Consider the following 16,488-nt stretch of genomic DNA (forward strand, 5'->3'; position numbering starts at 1 on the left):
ATCTTATTTAGAATCAGTCCTACGGATTCAGAAAATATTCAGACCCCTTCACTTTCTGCACTCTTTATTGAGCCGTACATTTAAATTTGAATAAATAAATGTGCCATTTTGCTCATCAACCTACACTCAATATCCTATAACGACACAGCAAACATGTGTTTTCAGAAAGGTTTGAAAATTTATTAAAACTTCTGAACTGAACGCTCTCATTCCCGTAAGCAGTCAGACCCTTAATTCCGTACTTTGTAGAAGCCCTTTTGTAATTTTTTTAATGTCTGTCCTTGACTCTTGCTTCTGTTACTTTTAAAACTTTAGACATTTCTTTTTTCTTAAACAAGTATCTGTTGCTTAATAAAAATGTGTAGGCTTTTCTGTTGTATTCTGGAAACTCCTACAATTTTGAATGTTTTATGCAAAGCTCTACAAATGTTTTCTTCTAAAAGCTTCCTTTGCATAGTAGAATTTAAGACTTTTCTATTACTATTTCTTTTGTAACATTCCTAAAACTTTGGTTACCGCTTACAAAATGTTTGATTTTTTTTTCTTTCTATTGCCTAACACAACTTTCCTGTCTTTCTGTTATTCCCTGGAAAGTTGTAAAACGAAAAAAAAATGTTTTTGTTTCGGTTTCCTTTGATTGTGAGAGTCGATTATTCTCAGCACTTGAAAGTAAACTTAATATTCTTTAAGGGCTTTTAATATTAAAATTCCAGTTTTCACCTTAGCTAGTTTAGAAGTTCAACAGGGTTGCTCAAAATCCAAGAAGTTGAATTGGGAAGACTATTTTCAATCGAAGATGCCGACATACCAACTTTCAAGTATCTGACTCAATTTGTTTTCAAACTATGAGATTATTTTAACATATATCATTACATTATAACTTAAATAAATCATATTATGTAAATACCACATAAGACATGAGAAATAAAAGTGCCATAACCAACACTTGTCCAAAAACATATGCTTGTGTCCCAAGAGAAGTAGAATACAAACTTACACACTTGTGTTATTATAAGGTCCGCTTAACGACAGTGGTCTTGTATTCTTTAACAGGAGCAGAATATTGATACTCGTCAGACAAAAGGCCAAGAATAGGATACTGAGTCTGGTATCTGTGAAAAAAATACTGCTTTAGAATTTGTTTTAGCAGAAATGGACAAGCACAAGAGTATAATGAGGAAATTGGGCTCTTTTATGTATTCTAAATACCGTATATACTCGCATACAAGTCGGGTCTTGAAACCCAAATAAATGATCATAAAATCAGACCCCGACTTATACACCCGCTCACAAATGCGACACGTAATTTTTTTTTTTTTTTTTACATCTTCTTGCCTCCTCCAATCTCACAACAGTTCCTCAGACACATTGAATTTTGTTACAGCAATGCAGTTACCAATTTCTTTCACTACTTCAACAATGTTTAATTTAAAACCAGCTTCATATTTTCTTCTGATCGAACGCTCCATCATAAATAAGGGATGCTGTTACGATAAAGGTGTATGAGGGTGTGAGATACAAAAAACACAAATCAGTGCAAACGTTGCTCCAGAATAGTTTGGGTATTACCATGTGGCCACGTAGGCACAATACATAGAAAAAAAGGCAGTGTGCTCCGTGATTACTCTCTCTCTCACGTGGACGTTATGGATATCATAATCTCTTGGGCCAATAGCATGAGTTTTCTGCATTTGACTTATAACGACCGACATTATAAGATAATAATAATAATAATAATAATAATAATAATAATAATAATAATAGATACCAGAAATTATACGGTAAAATCAAGCCCCAACTTATCTGCGGGAGAACTTAAAACACGAGTATATACGGTAAATTTCAGTTTATGCATTGAGGAATTCATTTCACTTTTTTGATTGTATTGTTGCAACAAAGCAATGTTTATTTAGTTCCAGAAGAAATGTACCTTCTTGTGACTTCTGTCCTGGTAACACTTTTTGATTGTCTCAGAGATTCACTGTTTTCAGTTTGCATCCTGCGAATTTCCTAAAAAAAACACACACACACATTTTAGGTTAAAATGAATCCCACTAGAACAGAATTACAGCAGGCTCATATGTTCACTCACATCTGTCTGTCTTTTAATTGTGGCTTCCTTCTCTTCCAGTGATGCCAAAAGCTCTGTTAGTCTATGTTGAAGGGACATGTCACTGCCTGATTTAGCGGAGTATTCCTGCTGCGCTGAACTAAGCTGAGCCTAAAACATGCAAAAGAATCAGAGAATTTCTTTTTACAATAAATCCAAAGCCAAGTCTGCACTCACAAGAGTTTATTTTGCAGTTACATATAGTAAGTCAGACCCGCAAGGCTTGAAGCTCCTTGTCCTTCTCCTCACGTAGGTTGCTAATCATTTCCATGTACAGTTTAGATGCTTCATCTGTTTTGCTTTGGAAACTTGGGCTGAGACTTTGGCCAGAAACCTATAAAAGAGGAATATTAATAGAAACACCTGGCCTTCTCCATAAAACAAAAACAAAAAAAAAAAAAAAAACAAGTTGATGATTCAATGCATTTCATCCTATAGTCTATTTCTTTAATAAAAGAAATACAATTTTGAAACAAAGTATACTGTTACCACAATGAATCAATAGTTTCTTCATGAGGGAGTATTAATAAAATGATAAAAAAAGGAGTAAGATGCATGTTACATATATAAATATATCAGGGGATATTTCTGTTTCTGAACAGTTTGAATTAAATCAGTTTTTTCTTCAAGGCGACATGTGTTGTAAATGAAACTAGTTAAGTAAAAAGAAGTTATGGTGATCAAGTTTATTGATGGTTCTGAATTTTGAGTTTTTAAACATCTTAGGAAAGATGAGATGCAGAGTACCTAATTTCTGCTTTTCTCCACAGCTGCTAGAGTACAAAGCAGAAAAGATCAGAATTAACATACGGGTATTCATACAGTTTTAGAATATAGTTTGGATAGATGGATTTTTTTTTCCCAAGAAAGCAACCATTGAGAATTGAAAAAAACAATTGTTCATGGGTGCATAAAACGATTTTTTAATTTGATTATACCTACAAATACACAACATAACCCGTTAACATGATTGTAATATTTTTATTCAATGATTGATTGCATGCTTGAATAATAAATTATGTAAAACAAAAAAAAAGTATGCCAGTATTACACAAGGAACTGGCAGAGAACCAAACGCACTTTATATAAACACCTCTGTTTTGTGGTTTATTAGCCATACGTTTTAAAACCACATAAGTGTATAGTATAGAGCCTGTTATACTTTTAATATTCATTAACATATCCAATAGGGAATCTGACTTGCATAATCTGACAGGGGTCTAATCTTTGGTCTTCTTGATGCCAGATGTGTTGTGATATGCTGAGCTGCTGGCCAAACAGTGCCATAGTGGGACCAGCAGATCCCATAACAGGACATAAGACCAATGCATTTTTCCATTTACAAAGATGAGGCCTTAAACAAATCACCGGGTTTGCCTCAGATCTTGAACTTATGACACACAGAGACTTCATTCAGTCTGTTATTGCATGTTCGTCACTTGTGACTGTGTCTAGACTGGTGGTTAGTTCCAGCGGCCTATATTCTAGACTGCCATGGGCTCAGCTTCACTCAAGCATTTTCCTTCTCCTATTGAGCTAATCATGGCAAAATTTGCACACAGAGATAACATAACGAACAGTGGAACTCAATACCATATTCTCGAATGACATTCTACTAGAACATTGGGTGTCAGGGTGTGGGAATTTTTTGCCTACAATAGACATCAACCTCTGATACTTGTTAATAGCCAAGATGAGGTGAATGCAGCCATTACTGTACAGACTGAAATGTATTCTAAAAGATAGTGATGAAACGGATATAAATAAGAACGTGAAAAGATTAGGACTTGAATTATTTTTTGCAAATTCTGCCACTGCCAAAAATTTGTACGGATAATGATTGACAAGATGCAGAAAAGTAAACATATGGCTCTTAGTGTGAAATGGATAAGAATGTTTGGAAACAGTATGATGTATTACTATGATATGCATTAAGTAATCTAGAAATTATACTGTTGTCTCGATGAGTCACTCAGAGTTTTGCTTCCCTCCCTGAGACATCATGGCTGGGATGCAAACTTAGGATATTAAGAATTACAAGCAGCATGTTCTACCATTCAACTAAACAAAAACCTCCATCAGCCAGCAGCAGATCAGGCTGTTTAGCTGTTATGGAGCTTATTGCACAGTAGAGAGAATCTCTCAGCTTCGCTATGCATAGCAATTGTTATTTTTGCCCCACTTCCAACTGCACGACTCTTTCAAAGCTAAGCGCTCATTCAAGAAAGTAAAGTCCTCAACAATGATTAATCACTTTTAATACCTGTTGTCTCAGTAAGTCATTTTCTTGTTCCAGAACTCTTTTGCTACATTCAAGTTCTTTTACACGGTAATCTTTATCAGCATCAGAATTCCTCAAAGTCAGAATCATTGACTCCAAACTTCGATTTCCTGAACTGCTATCCTTTAAAGATTGCTGTAAGAAACAAAGACACAATAAATTGGCAAAGTAGGTAGCTATTAAGTAAAATTTCTCTTGATTAAAGTACATTTCCTTTATTCTTTGCACATCATAAGCATTTAAATAACACTTAAAAAATCAGAATGCCACTGAAGATAAAAAGATAAAATATACTTCCTGTTTCATGGATCATTTTCAAGGCTGAGAAGACCATACTTTTAAATCAAATATTACATCCTTGACAACAGATTTTTTTTCTTAAAGACATCACTAACAACAACAGGATTATTTTTTACTGTTCTCTGCAAAAACAATTAAATAGATTGTGTCAACGTTTAAACAACAAAAAAATGAGTTCCTACTTGTAGCTGTCGGTTATTATCACGCACAGAGGCCAGGAGTTTTTCATACTGCCCTGCCTGTCCCACTTTGAACGCCAGGTCTCTTTCTAGTGTTTCCTTTTCAGTTTCCAATCTCTGCAAGCAGCATAACAATAGAAAGTCACTTTAACCAGCCTTAAATATGTAAAAAGTTATGGTTTTGAGAACATAAAAGTCATCAGATTTGAAGTACACACCCCACAACTCTTATGGTGGTTTTCAACTCTTAGAATGCATTTTACATTGACATAATGAATCTGCAAAAATTCCTAAAATCCTGTTTTCACTTTGCCATTCAGGGTAAAGGAGTGCTTATGATGAGGAGAAAAATGAATGTAAATGATTTTAACACAACACCGAACATAACAAAATGGGTACGAAGTGAAATGGTCTGAATACTTCCTGAAGCACCGTGTAAGTATACATTTATATTTCATATCCTTTTTGTGGAGCAACAATTATGCACCCATGGTTATTAATGTGCAAACATAGGGGAGAAGGCTAAAAAATGTGTTACAGTGTATATAACTAATGAAAAGTCAAGTTAGTAAAAATGTAGTTTTCCTAGGTGGAACCGATTCTGAGACATTAGAATAAAAATATATTAACATTGCTTCAAAAGGAAAATTTGATACAATCTGAACCTTAGTTTTTGCTTCTCATTAAAATCTTAGGAAAAAAAACTTAAGTGTAAGATAATCTGCTCGGAATGCTACCTTTACTAACAGTTTTGTTTAGTATCTTATTCTATATTATATTCAGTACACTGAGAATCCCCCTCAGGTTAAAAACGTTGATGACTGCAGTGACAGGCTAAATACTGTATCAAGCTGCAACAGGTTTAAACTAGAACAGAGACATTTATGTAATAAGCACTCCTTGAGCAGAAACGTAATAAAAATAAAAAATTTTAAAAAATACAGAAGAATAAAAAGGTCTAAACAGTTTTGTTTAATAAGCAGATTTCAGCTCAGTTTATCTAGTCTGGTCAATAACTGTATCACTATCAGGATCTTTGAAACACTTGTATATATTACCTTTTTTCAAACAAAATACTTCAGTGGACAAGAAACAGTTTTCTAAAAATGTTGTTACGGAAATAAAACATTATAAAATAAAGCAAGATCAGTGAAAATAGAAGGTATATTAGAATAATTACAAATAAGCTATCTTTGTATACTGAGATGCAGAGAACTTTTACAGAAAAAAAATATTGTGCTTAATGGAGGAGCAAAACTTTAGCATATGCCCTTTTACCTAAAAGGAGCCTTAAGATCTGCACCTGTCTAGATAGCCTGCTAACAGCCTTTGGTAACAATGGTGTTTCAACAAGTTCTTGAATATTTAGCATCTGTACTTGCTAGAAAAAAAGATGTGTTCAGTATCAACTGCATGTCATCATAGCCCAGTTATGATACACTTGCTATATAGAAGTTAACTATTTTTACATTTTTGTTATGTCCCATGGTCTTGCAGACATTGCTGAATTTGCAACTGGTGCTTAAGCCAACTACTGCACAGGATCTTTTAAAAACAACAAAATTATAAGTTAGTTGATTGGGCAATTATCTTCTATTAATATACTTAAGATGCAGCACCATAACTCAAGATTTAGAATTTGGCCTTGTAACACAATACATTTATAAGCTCACAATGTATGTGGAAAAGTCTGGTCATGATTAATAATTAAGTGATTAGCATTTGGAATAGGACAGTTTAATACTCTCTACCTAATAATAATAAAAAAGTCTACTTATGGGGAAACTACAATGCTAGAGCTAGAAATCTGAAAGCTAAATACTACTGATTAATGTTTGAAGCAAACTGAGAAGCCATGTTATTAATGCAAACTTAGAAGAAATTAATAGGTGAGACACCTGCACCAGTTACTTACCAGTTACCCAAAACAGGGTATTATTATTTATTAACATTCCTAGGTTATCATATTTATAGCATAGTAGGAACATTACAATTATAATAATTACATTAGTCAAATCAAAAGGAAGCCGCAAATTGTGTAGCTAGAGCCACCTTCTTACACAGTCTGTGTTCTTACCCATAAAACTTCTGGATAATTATCAAGGACAAGATACCACTACCAATGTACAAAAGAATATGGTACTATAGAAGAATTGCTTACTACTTTAAGTGAAAATCTACAATGAGTTTTTGTTAATACATTGAATTTATATTGTGAAAAGTCTCACTCTTAGGTCATCCTGTAAGTGGATCAGTTCTTCTTTAAGACTGCTGAAGGTAGTAAGAAGTAAACGCAGAGATTTGTCTGACAGTGTTCGCATCTGTGAATATAAATATAGGAAAAAAACTAAAGTTAACTTGAAAGATCAAAAACCACAACACCCAAAGTCTGTATTACCATTACTATTGTTTGCTAACCTGGAGAAGATAACGGATCTGCTGTTTTGTCAGTTGTGACACTCCCTTTGGTATTAGAGACTCAATATCTTCACTAACTTCCTGAAAAATAAAAATGAGAATAATAATCTTGCATCTATAATGCTCACACCCAAAATATTTTGTTTATACTTTTGTTCATAATAATTTAGCAAGCAAATCCACACAACCATTTAAAAGAATACACTTGGAGTAAAAATGTGAAAGGCCTCAAGATCTGGGCAGTTGACATCATTCACAATTTGGATCTTGTCCTGAATAAACATTAGACTGGTTTAAATGAGATATATGTTCTAAATGTACATTTTGCACTTAAATTATAGCATGTTTCATACATAATGAAGAAAAATTATTTTGGAATAGCTGAGTTTTATACCTTACCTAAAATTCTAATACAAAAATCCCTTTTTCGACGTCTCTTGAGATCATCTTGTGGTAAATTGTTTGATATTTGTTTGTAGAATCTACAAATACTAATTCCTACATCATCAAAACTACCTAGTATCGCCTAGTAAAGAATGCTGAAGTATATGATTACCACACAATGCACACCAGCTAAGATCATCAACACCTTAAAGTATGTTGTACTGTGGTACCATATCATGCTGGAGTGGTGGACCACTGGGTTGCTGTTAAATTGGCAGTAATTAGCAATGGCTGGACCACAGAGCAAAGTATATACAAAGGAATCAAGAAAAGGTTTAACTTCCATGGTTAACCAAGCAGGTGTGGTTTCATTGACTTCTTTCTGATTCAACACTTCAATGTACTATGCATGAATTTACAACCGGGCAACAGAACACAAAGAAGAAAGTGCCATGCAGCTCTCTTCTTTAGATCTCTTAAGTGTCATCCTTTTAATAAGAAGTCATTTTTAATTACAAGTAATCAAGACTACATTTGACTAAATAATTAAAATAACTTTTAGTAATGTTTTGTATAAAATTGTATTTGGATAGAAAAGTAGCACTCTTACTTTTCATTTCATATTCAAAGGTCTTCCAAAAACTACAGGCCTCTCCATTGGGGAATGTTCTACTAAACACTGAATACAGACTTCTGTACATTTTTTTGTGATTGCAGGTCTTAAGCTTTTCACGAATTTCCATAAAATTAATGGGATATTCAGTGAGCTTTATGAAGCAATTGACTAATGATATTAGCAATATATTCACTAAACAAACGCCTTTTCTAAACCAAAAAGGTAAAATTCCATGCCATAGCCTTTGATTGAGTCACTTACTATGTCAAAATGCATAAAAAAGAATGGTGCTTACCTTGTAGTCAATACTTGAATCTAAATGGTGTTTCCTGAAATGATTGAAAGAAAAATGTATAATGCAGTGCAACAATTAATTACAAATGCAGAAGTAAACTAATTCACATTATGAATGTTGTGATATTAAAAATGAAAAAAGGCAAAATTTACTCTACCATTTTATTACCAGAGTTTTTGCATTTGACAAAATCCAGATATGCAGCTGGAAGGTGAATTGCTGTGACAGCTAATAGTTACCACTGATAAGGATTTTGGTTCAAAATCATTCATGTGATATTTGTGCTATTCAGTTCTTTAAAGTTTTTCAAAGTGGAGGTGGGATTACATCAGGGATCCGCTCTGAGCCCTTTCTTGTTTGCAAATGTGATGGACAGGTTGACAGATTGAGGTTAGACAGGAGTCCCCGTGGACTATGATGTTTGCAGAAGACATTGTGATCTGTAGTGAGAGTAGGGAGCAGGTTGAGGAGACCCTGGAGAGGTGGAGATATGCTCTAGAGAGGAGAGTTATGAAGGTCAGTACGAACAAGACATAATACATGTGTGTAAATGAGAGGGAGGTCAGTGGAATGGTGAGGATGCAGGGAATAGAGTTGGCGAAGGTGGATGCGTTTAAATACTTGGGATCAACAGTACAGAGTAATGGGGATTGTGGAGGACAGGTGAAAAAGAGAGTGCAGGCAAGGTGGAATGAGTGGAGAAGAGTTTCAGGAGTGATTTGTGACAGACGGATATTAGTAAGAGTGAAAGGGAAGGTCTACAGGACGGTAGTGAGACCAGCTATGTTATATGGGTTGGAGACGGTGGCACTGACCAGAAAGCAGGAGACAGAGCTGGAGATAGCAGGGTTAAAGATGCTAAGATTTCCACTGGGAGTAACGAGGATGGATAGGATTAGAAATGAGGACATTAGAGGGTCAGCTCATGTTGGATGGTTTGTAGAAAAGTCAGAGAGGCGAGATTGCGTTGGTCTGGATATGTGCAGGGGGGAGATGCTGGGAGAAGGATGCTAAAGATAGAGCTGCCAGGCAAGAGAAAAAGAGGAAGGCCTAAGAGAAGGTTTATGGATGTAGTGAGAGAGGACATGCAGGTGATGGGTGTAACAGAACAAGATACAGAGGACAGAAAGATATGGGAGAAGATAATCCACTGTGACAACCCCTATAGGGAGCAGCCAAAAGAAGAAGAAGAAGAAGTTCTTTATAGTTTTCTTTACAACAGTAAAAACAAGACACTTTCTGCTTGTTCTCTTTAGTCAAACTAAAATCATGGAGTTTTAATATTAATAATTCTTTACATTTATACAGCGCTTTTCTCACTATTTAAAGCACTCTCCACACAGGCAGGACCTGGGATGTGAACCCACGATTTCTTTACTACAAGAAAGCAACTTTCTAAGCCAATTACCCTATTTCTGTACATATGCAAATTTGGACAAGAGCTCTTTTAACTCTACATTTTTGCATTTCATACCTACCAAATAGCTTGAAATTGATGAAAAGAAAAGAAACATGCAATACCACACCAGGAATAATACTGTTATGATGTTGCACTAGCCAATCTGTTAGAAAGGACAAAAACAGTTGTTCTTTCTAATGAAACTCAATAGTTCCCGTACAGTCGACAAAACTAGATTAACTAATGCCACTTTTTTGTGGACTTTTTGTTAAAGCTGCAGTCATATTTGCCTTTATATATTGGTTTGGAAATCTTAGCATTAACAACAAAAATTGTCTAAATAATATTGTCCAAGTTAATTTTAAAATTACAGGTTTACAGCAGTGACCTCTCACTGTTCTGTATCACAAACAAGTTAGAAAGTAGGCCAACTTGATGCTATTAGACAAAAGCCATCTTTTGTGTCCTGACTTTCATTTGTTACAATCAGGCTCCAGATTTAGGCTTCCAAGGGTCAAAAGCAATATATTTAGGAACTCATTACAGTAATTCCTCGCTATATCGCGCTTCGCCTTTCGCGGCTTCACTCCATCGCGGATTTTATATGTAAGCATATTTAAATATATATCGCGGATTTTTCGCTGGTTCGCAGATTTCTGCGGACAATGGGTCTTTTAATTTCTGGTACATGCTTCCTCAGTTGGTTTGCCCAGTTGATTTCATACAAGGGACGCTATTGGCAGATGGCTGAGAAGCTACCCAGCTTACTTCTCTCTCTCTCTTGCGCTGACTTTCTCTGATCCTGATGTAGGGGGATTGAGCAGGGGGGCTGTTCGCACACCTAGACGATACGGACGCTCGTCTAAAAATGCTGAAAGATTATCTTCACGTTGCTATCTTTTGTGCAGCTGCTTCCTGAAACGACATGCTGCACGGTGCTTCGCATACTTAAAAGCTCGAAGGGCACGTATTGATTTTTGATTGAAAAACAAACTCTGTCTCTCTCTCTCTCTCTCTCTGCTCCTGACGGAGGGGGTGTGAGCTGCCGCCTTCAATAGCTTTGTGCCGCAGTGCTTCGCATACTTAAAAGCCAAACAGCCCTATTGATTTGTTTGCTTTTCTCTATCTCCGTGACATGATCTGCTCCTGACGTGCACTCCTTTGAAGAGGAAGATATGTTTGCATTCTTTTAATTGTGAGACGGAACTGTCATCTCTGTCTTGTCATGGAGCACAGTTTAAACTTTTGAAAAAGAGACAAATGTTTGTTTGCAGTGTTTGAATAACGTTCCTGTCTCTCTACAACCTCCTGTGTTTCTGCGCAAATCTGTGACCCAAGCATGACAATATAAAAATAACCATATAAACATATGGCTTCTACTTCGCGGATTTTCTTATTTCGCGGGTGGCTCTGGAACGCAACCCCCGCGATGGAGGAGGGATTACTGTATTCCAGAACCATAAGCATTTTGAATTCTACTAGTTCCGGAAATCCTGCTGAAATCTACATAATGACTGCACACTGTTAAGAGTTCATTATTCTTATTTGTAGGAATCCTATGGATGTGTGTGTGTACTGATTATAGCAATGGTTGTCATGTGTTGCCTCTTGGTTTTATTTCTTTTAATCATGTAAAAATGTCCTGCATTTTGTAAACAAACAAGGATCCCTCTGAGATAATAAATGTGTTCATTTCCAAAATGTAAAAACATCAAATAATTATTACATAAGCATATTCAAATAGAAAATCATATCAGGTAATGCACAGAAGGCAGTGCTGTATTATTCTCTTAAAAGAGGAGGATTTTGATTGTGCTCACCAGCATGGCATTTGACTTCAAAATAAACAATGACAAGCTTTTAAAACTAACTTCTCTCTACATATTTGTCCTTGAATTTTAGTTACAATTTGAAAATGTCACCTACCAAGAAGAGAAAAATAGACAAAGAGGTGTGTTAATTCTTACCTTCCCCGGATTTTATCCACATGCTCAGAGATACAGTTATAGACCTCGGTGTTCTTTCTATGCAGCTCAGCGAGTAATTCTCCAAAAAAGCGAGTGTCTAGTTTATCAGCAAAACTGTCAGCCGGCTCTTGTGAACTCTGGGAGCTCTGAGAACTCTGGTAAACTTTTGACTGGATGTTGACATCACTCTGTAAAGACATAATTCACAAACAGTATACCTATAATTTAAAAAGTAATGGTGGATAACATGCTTTTAAGCCTTGAGTTTTCTTACCACTTTCAGATATCTAATTTTAGCACTTCACTCTTGCTCTCAAACAAACAATTTTCCTCTTACAAATCACCTGAGTTGAAGGACAGCTTTCTGCTACGGTAATAGCAGTACATCTTACAAGTCTCAAAAATGCACCTTGCTTCTGTCGGAGCAATTCAGATGTCTAATGCAAACTGCACTGACCCAGTGTTACATTTTATTCTCAATAGCTGCGCTGTACAGTCAACTCAAGGCATTTGTGGCTAATCACAAGGGTAACAATCCAAATGATACAAACAACAAAATAAAAAGCTTCACACTTGCCAAACTACATTCAAAGCAGAAATTAAATATTTTGTTAGATACGGTAAAAAGCCATGGAGTGAAGTTATAGAAATTCCATACTGGTAACTTCTTATGAACATTTATATTTATAAATCTGTACTACAAATGAATTCAGGACAGTTCAACACACCCAATGGTTAAATGACCTGTTTAATGTTCTTAAGTAAACTTAAAATTCCTGGTGTCAATTTTCTTGACAAGTTGAAGTCTTCTGAAAGAAAAGGATTACCCACTTATTTATGATTTTTTAAAGTCTAACAAAGAATGTCAAAACACCACTGCAAGCTGACTTCTTGTAAATCTAATAAATATTTTTTTTTGTAATGGTTGGCTTCAGCAGAAAGTAACTTTATTACTTTAGAAGAAGTTGTATAGCTGGCCTGGGTGCATTCCATGGGAAGAAAACAAATTATGGGAAACCACAGCACGAAAGATGTTTTGAAGCTAAGGGCTGGACTAATTTGGACTATGACTCTAACTGACTTTCTGTGCATTTATGAAGTGCCATTTGAATTTAATCAGAAAACACAACGTAAGAGTGCAAGTTCCATGCCAAATATACTGTAATTATTACAACTAAAAAGTTATTGCTATTTTCAAACCCACTTTTCCAATATGTTATTTTACAGTAAAAAAAATGCTTTGTGAATCTTACTGAATCAGAAAAAACAGAGACATAAAGGTCTGCTTATATTTCTACAACAATATATAACAAATAGTTCTGTAACAATGACCTTCAGAGTCTACACTCTACCGGTTAAGATTAATCTACTTAGTGTACAACTTGAAAATAAGCTGCCAAACTGATATCTGCCAGTGACTGCAGATCCTGTGCACCTCACTTCTGCTGGTGTTTTTTCAGTTACTGTTTCAAGCCATAAAACTGGTCAAAGGGTACTTACTACAGTTCCTGGTGTGGACTAGTAGGTTGGTGGTGTCTAATGGGCTACTAAATTTTTTTACTGTAAAAGCTGTTGACCAATGTTCTGTGAAATCTTCCCTCTGTCATTAGTACAAATCCTTTATGGAATTTTACGCAAACTGTATAAGAGGCATCACACAAATGAGCATGACAAAGAGTGATGGTTGTGGTTTTTCACACAGGTATGCTGATTGGTTTTAATCCAAAGTGTGGCTCCAAATAGTCTTCTTAGGTCAGCTGCTCTGAACACCTCAGCTGTTGCTTTTCTTGTACTGCCTGCTGGTTCCCGTGCAATTATATTTTAATTTTTTTAATTTATATAACCAATTGAAATTTAAATCAAAAATAAAATACCATAAAATCCAAATAGTATTATTTGTATTTTTACTAATCAAAACTAGAATTGCAGATATGGTGAAACACATTTTGAAAAGTCTGATATTCAAAAATGCAATTTTTAACATTATACTTAAAATATCTTTAATTCAGACACATTAAGTGAAATCTTGGAGCAGTCAAAATGTACTTACACTACATGAAACCACCACAGTAGTTCACAGAAAAAGTCTGTCTATTTTCACCCTTCAAAATGGAATTGCAACCAACTGTAATTCAGATTCTCACTAGTCAAAATGTAATTACAGAGATCTCTGATTAGAATTTTAACTTTCCCAAATTCAGTAGCAGATATCAAACCCTGGAATTAGCACAAGACATTAAATGTTAAAACAGCTTGCTATCTGTGAGTCCATGTGGCTTCAACCTTAATGATACTGGCCCAATTCAAGACATGGGTTCAGATTTCACCAAGAACAGCTCTGTTCATTTTAAGCTCAATAACAGTACATGAGATGCTAAAATATTTGTGTGCATCTTCATTTTTGTCTGATGTGTTTAATGGCAAAGACAATAAATTGTCCTTCAAACTGTTATACATTTTGCATTAAATTCTAATTTAAAGCCTAATTTCCCACAGGGACAAATTGATTGATTACATCTTGCCTGAAGAAGGGGCCTGAGTTGCCTCGAAAGCTTGCATATTGTAATCTTTCTAGTTAGCCAATAAAAGGTGTCATTTTGCTTGGCTTTTCTCCACAGGGACAAATAAAGTTTGTTCTATCTATCTATCTATCTATCTATCTATCTATCTATCTATCTATCTATCTATCTATCTATCTATCTATCTATCTATCTATCTATCTATCTATCTATCTATCTATCTATCTATCTATCTATGTATGTATATCGATGTTGCATTGATATAAAAATTTTGATTTCAGTACCAATACCAGCTTTTGCACCTCAGTACCATTTCCAAAATGGCACCCAGCTACATCATTCTGCGAGCCTGTGCACACACACATGCATGTGACACCCTGCTGTGCATGTAATACTGCCAATTACACAGATATTGCTTTATAGCTTCACAATGTGTGTGTGTGTTGGGGGGGAGTGTGGTTTGCTCCCCTTGCTGATCTGTGCTCAAAGATGTACATACTGTATATTATAACAAAGAGTGCTTCCCCCTTGGAGTTTCAACCCTGCTGATAGCTCACTCTGCCGCACACAACGATTTACATCAATAATACCAAAATTAACATAAAGCTAGTATAGTATTGAATAAAACTTTGGTATTTTGGTACTTTTTCAGTGCTGGTATACCACGCAACACTTGAGTGTTTTCGTTCCCCAACATGTCCGGAACCAGCAGTTGTAGGGTCTTAAATGCCAGTTTCTCAATAGCACAGCTTTATTAATCCTAAAGTATAAAAAAGTGAACAAGAAACAAAAGCTAAGATTTGCGTTCAGAAACTACTTTATTGCAACACCTTTCTTTATGCTGTGTACACCTGTAATGTAAACAGGAACAGTAAACAGAATTTTCTCCTCTGTGTAAAGAGTTTACTGTTGCACCGCTTTGTAAGTCCAACTACAATAAACAACTTGCACAGAGAAGTGAGTGAAGGCTCGGTAGTGGTAATTTCCAACAGGGATATGGATACTTCTCAAATTAAAACAAGACTTGGCCTTTTAACTTTTGAAATATGTGTTCTACCAACTTTTTAAAAAACAAATTGTTTGTCGTTGCTTTGCACAGCTTAGAGGGAAAAAGGGAAGTTCATGCCAAACCAATATTGTAATCTGAATAAACAGCACATTTACATCAATGGAAATATGCATTTAAAACTCTGCTGTGAAAAATACAGAAAAATTAAAATTACAAAGTAAAATATTTTGTCAGAAGTATTCAAGTACCCTAGCCAATGCTAGAATATCCATCCATACATTATCCAACCCATCTATATCGTAACTACAAGGTCACGGGGGTCTGCTGGAGCCAATCCCAGCCAACACAGGGTGCAAGGCAGGAAACAAAACCCGGGCAGGGCGCCAGCCAACCGCAGATGTTAGAATATTCAACAGTTTTATGCAGACATACTCTGATGGGGAAATATTACCTCTTATCTTTAGTTTACTAAACAAAAATTTTCAGTGATAACTATATAGCTAATCACTTCTTAAAGGGCAGAATACACTATGACTGAAATGCTCAGAGGACAAACTGCTACCTGAAGTGGACAATAAAAAAAATATTTATTATTGTAATAAAACTGAGTATGACAATTAAAAGCTTATTGCTCCAAGGGAAACACAAATACTGTAAATAAAATTATTTTACCATTTTAAAACGTGGATCAAGAAAACAATATCAACAAAAGCCTTACATTAAAGGTGAGTAATGTAATGAAAAGGCCCTTAAAGTTAATGAAAGTACATTTTAATAAAAGTACACTTTAAGTAGCGTTAATGGCTTTTTATGTCATAGTCATCCGATGCAACAGAACAATTTAATTTTAAAGATGTTTCTTTTTGTTTTCAAAGATATTAATCCTGTCTGATAAATGAGTTCATATGGTTCCCAGAAGAATAAATATTTCATTTAATTAAAACCTTACTAGTATCCTGGAATCAATGTCTCAAATAAATGACAGAATGTCACCACTACTTATATAATAAG

General features: G+C 35.1%; 1 protein-coding gene across 2 annotated transcripts in view; it reads right to left on the minus strand.

Annotated features, from left to right (window-relative positions):
* pof1b (POF1B actin binding protein) overlaps positions 1-16,488 on the minus strand; it is a 49,047-nt gene that overhangs the window by 3,244 nt on the left and 29,315 nt on the right. The window contains exons 3-12 of one of the 2 annotated variants that reach the window (XM_028815972.2): positions 11,950-12,137; positions 8,584-8,617; positions 7,289-7,369; positions 7,099-7,191; positions 4,874-4,987; positions 4,374-4,526; positions 2,325-2,444; positions 2,093-2,221; positions 1,931-2,010; positions 1,002-1,112 (exon numbers count right to left, since the gene is read on the minus strand). In XM_028815972.2, the coding sequence (XP_028671805.1) occupies positions 1,010-1,112; positions 1,931-2,010; positions 2,093-2,221; positions 2,325-2,444; positions 4,374-4,526; positions 4,874-4,987; positions 7,099-7,191; positions 7,289-7,369; positions 8,584-8,617; positions 11,950-12,137 (1,095 nt within the window). In that variant the 3' untranslated portion in view covers positions 1,002-1,009. Of the gene's footprint in view, positions 1-997; positions 1,113-1,930; positions 2,011-2,092; positions 2,222-2,324; positions 2,445-4,373; positions 4,527-4,873; positions 4,988-7,098; positions 7,192-7,288; positions 7,370-8,583; positions 8,618-11,949; positions 12,138-16,488 lie in introns of both variants that reach the window. The other variant, XM_028815971.2, reaches the window with a different exon arrangement.

Source organism: Erpetoichthys calabaricus, chromosome 12 (assembly GCF_900747795.2).
Source record: "Erpetoichthys calabaricus chromosome 12, fErpCal1.3, whole genome shotgun sequence".
In the NCBI taxonomy this organism is placed as follows: Eukaryota; Metazoa; Chordata; class Cladistia; order Polypteriformes; family Polypteridae; genus Erpetoichthys; species Erpetoichthys calabaricus.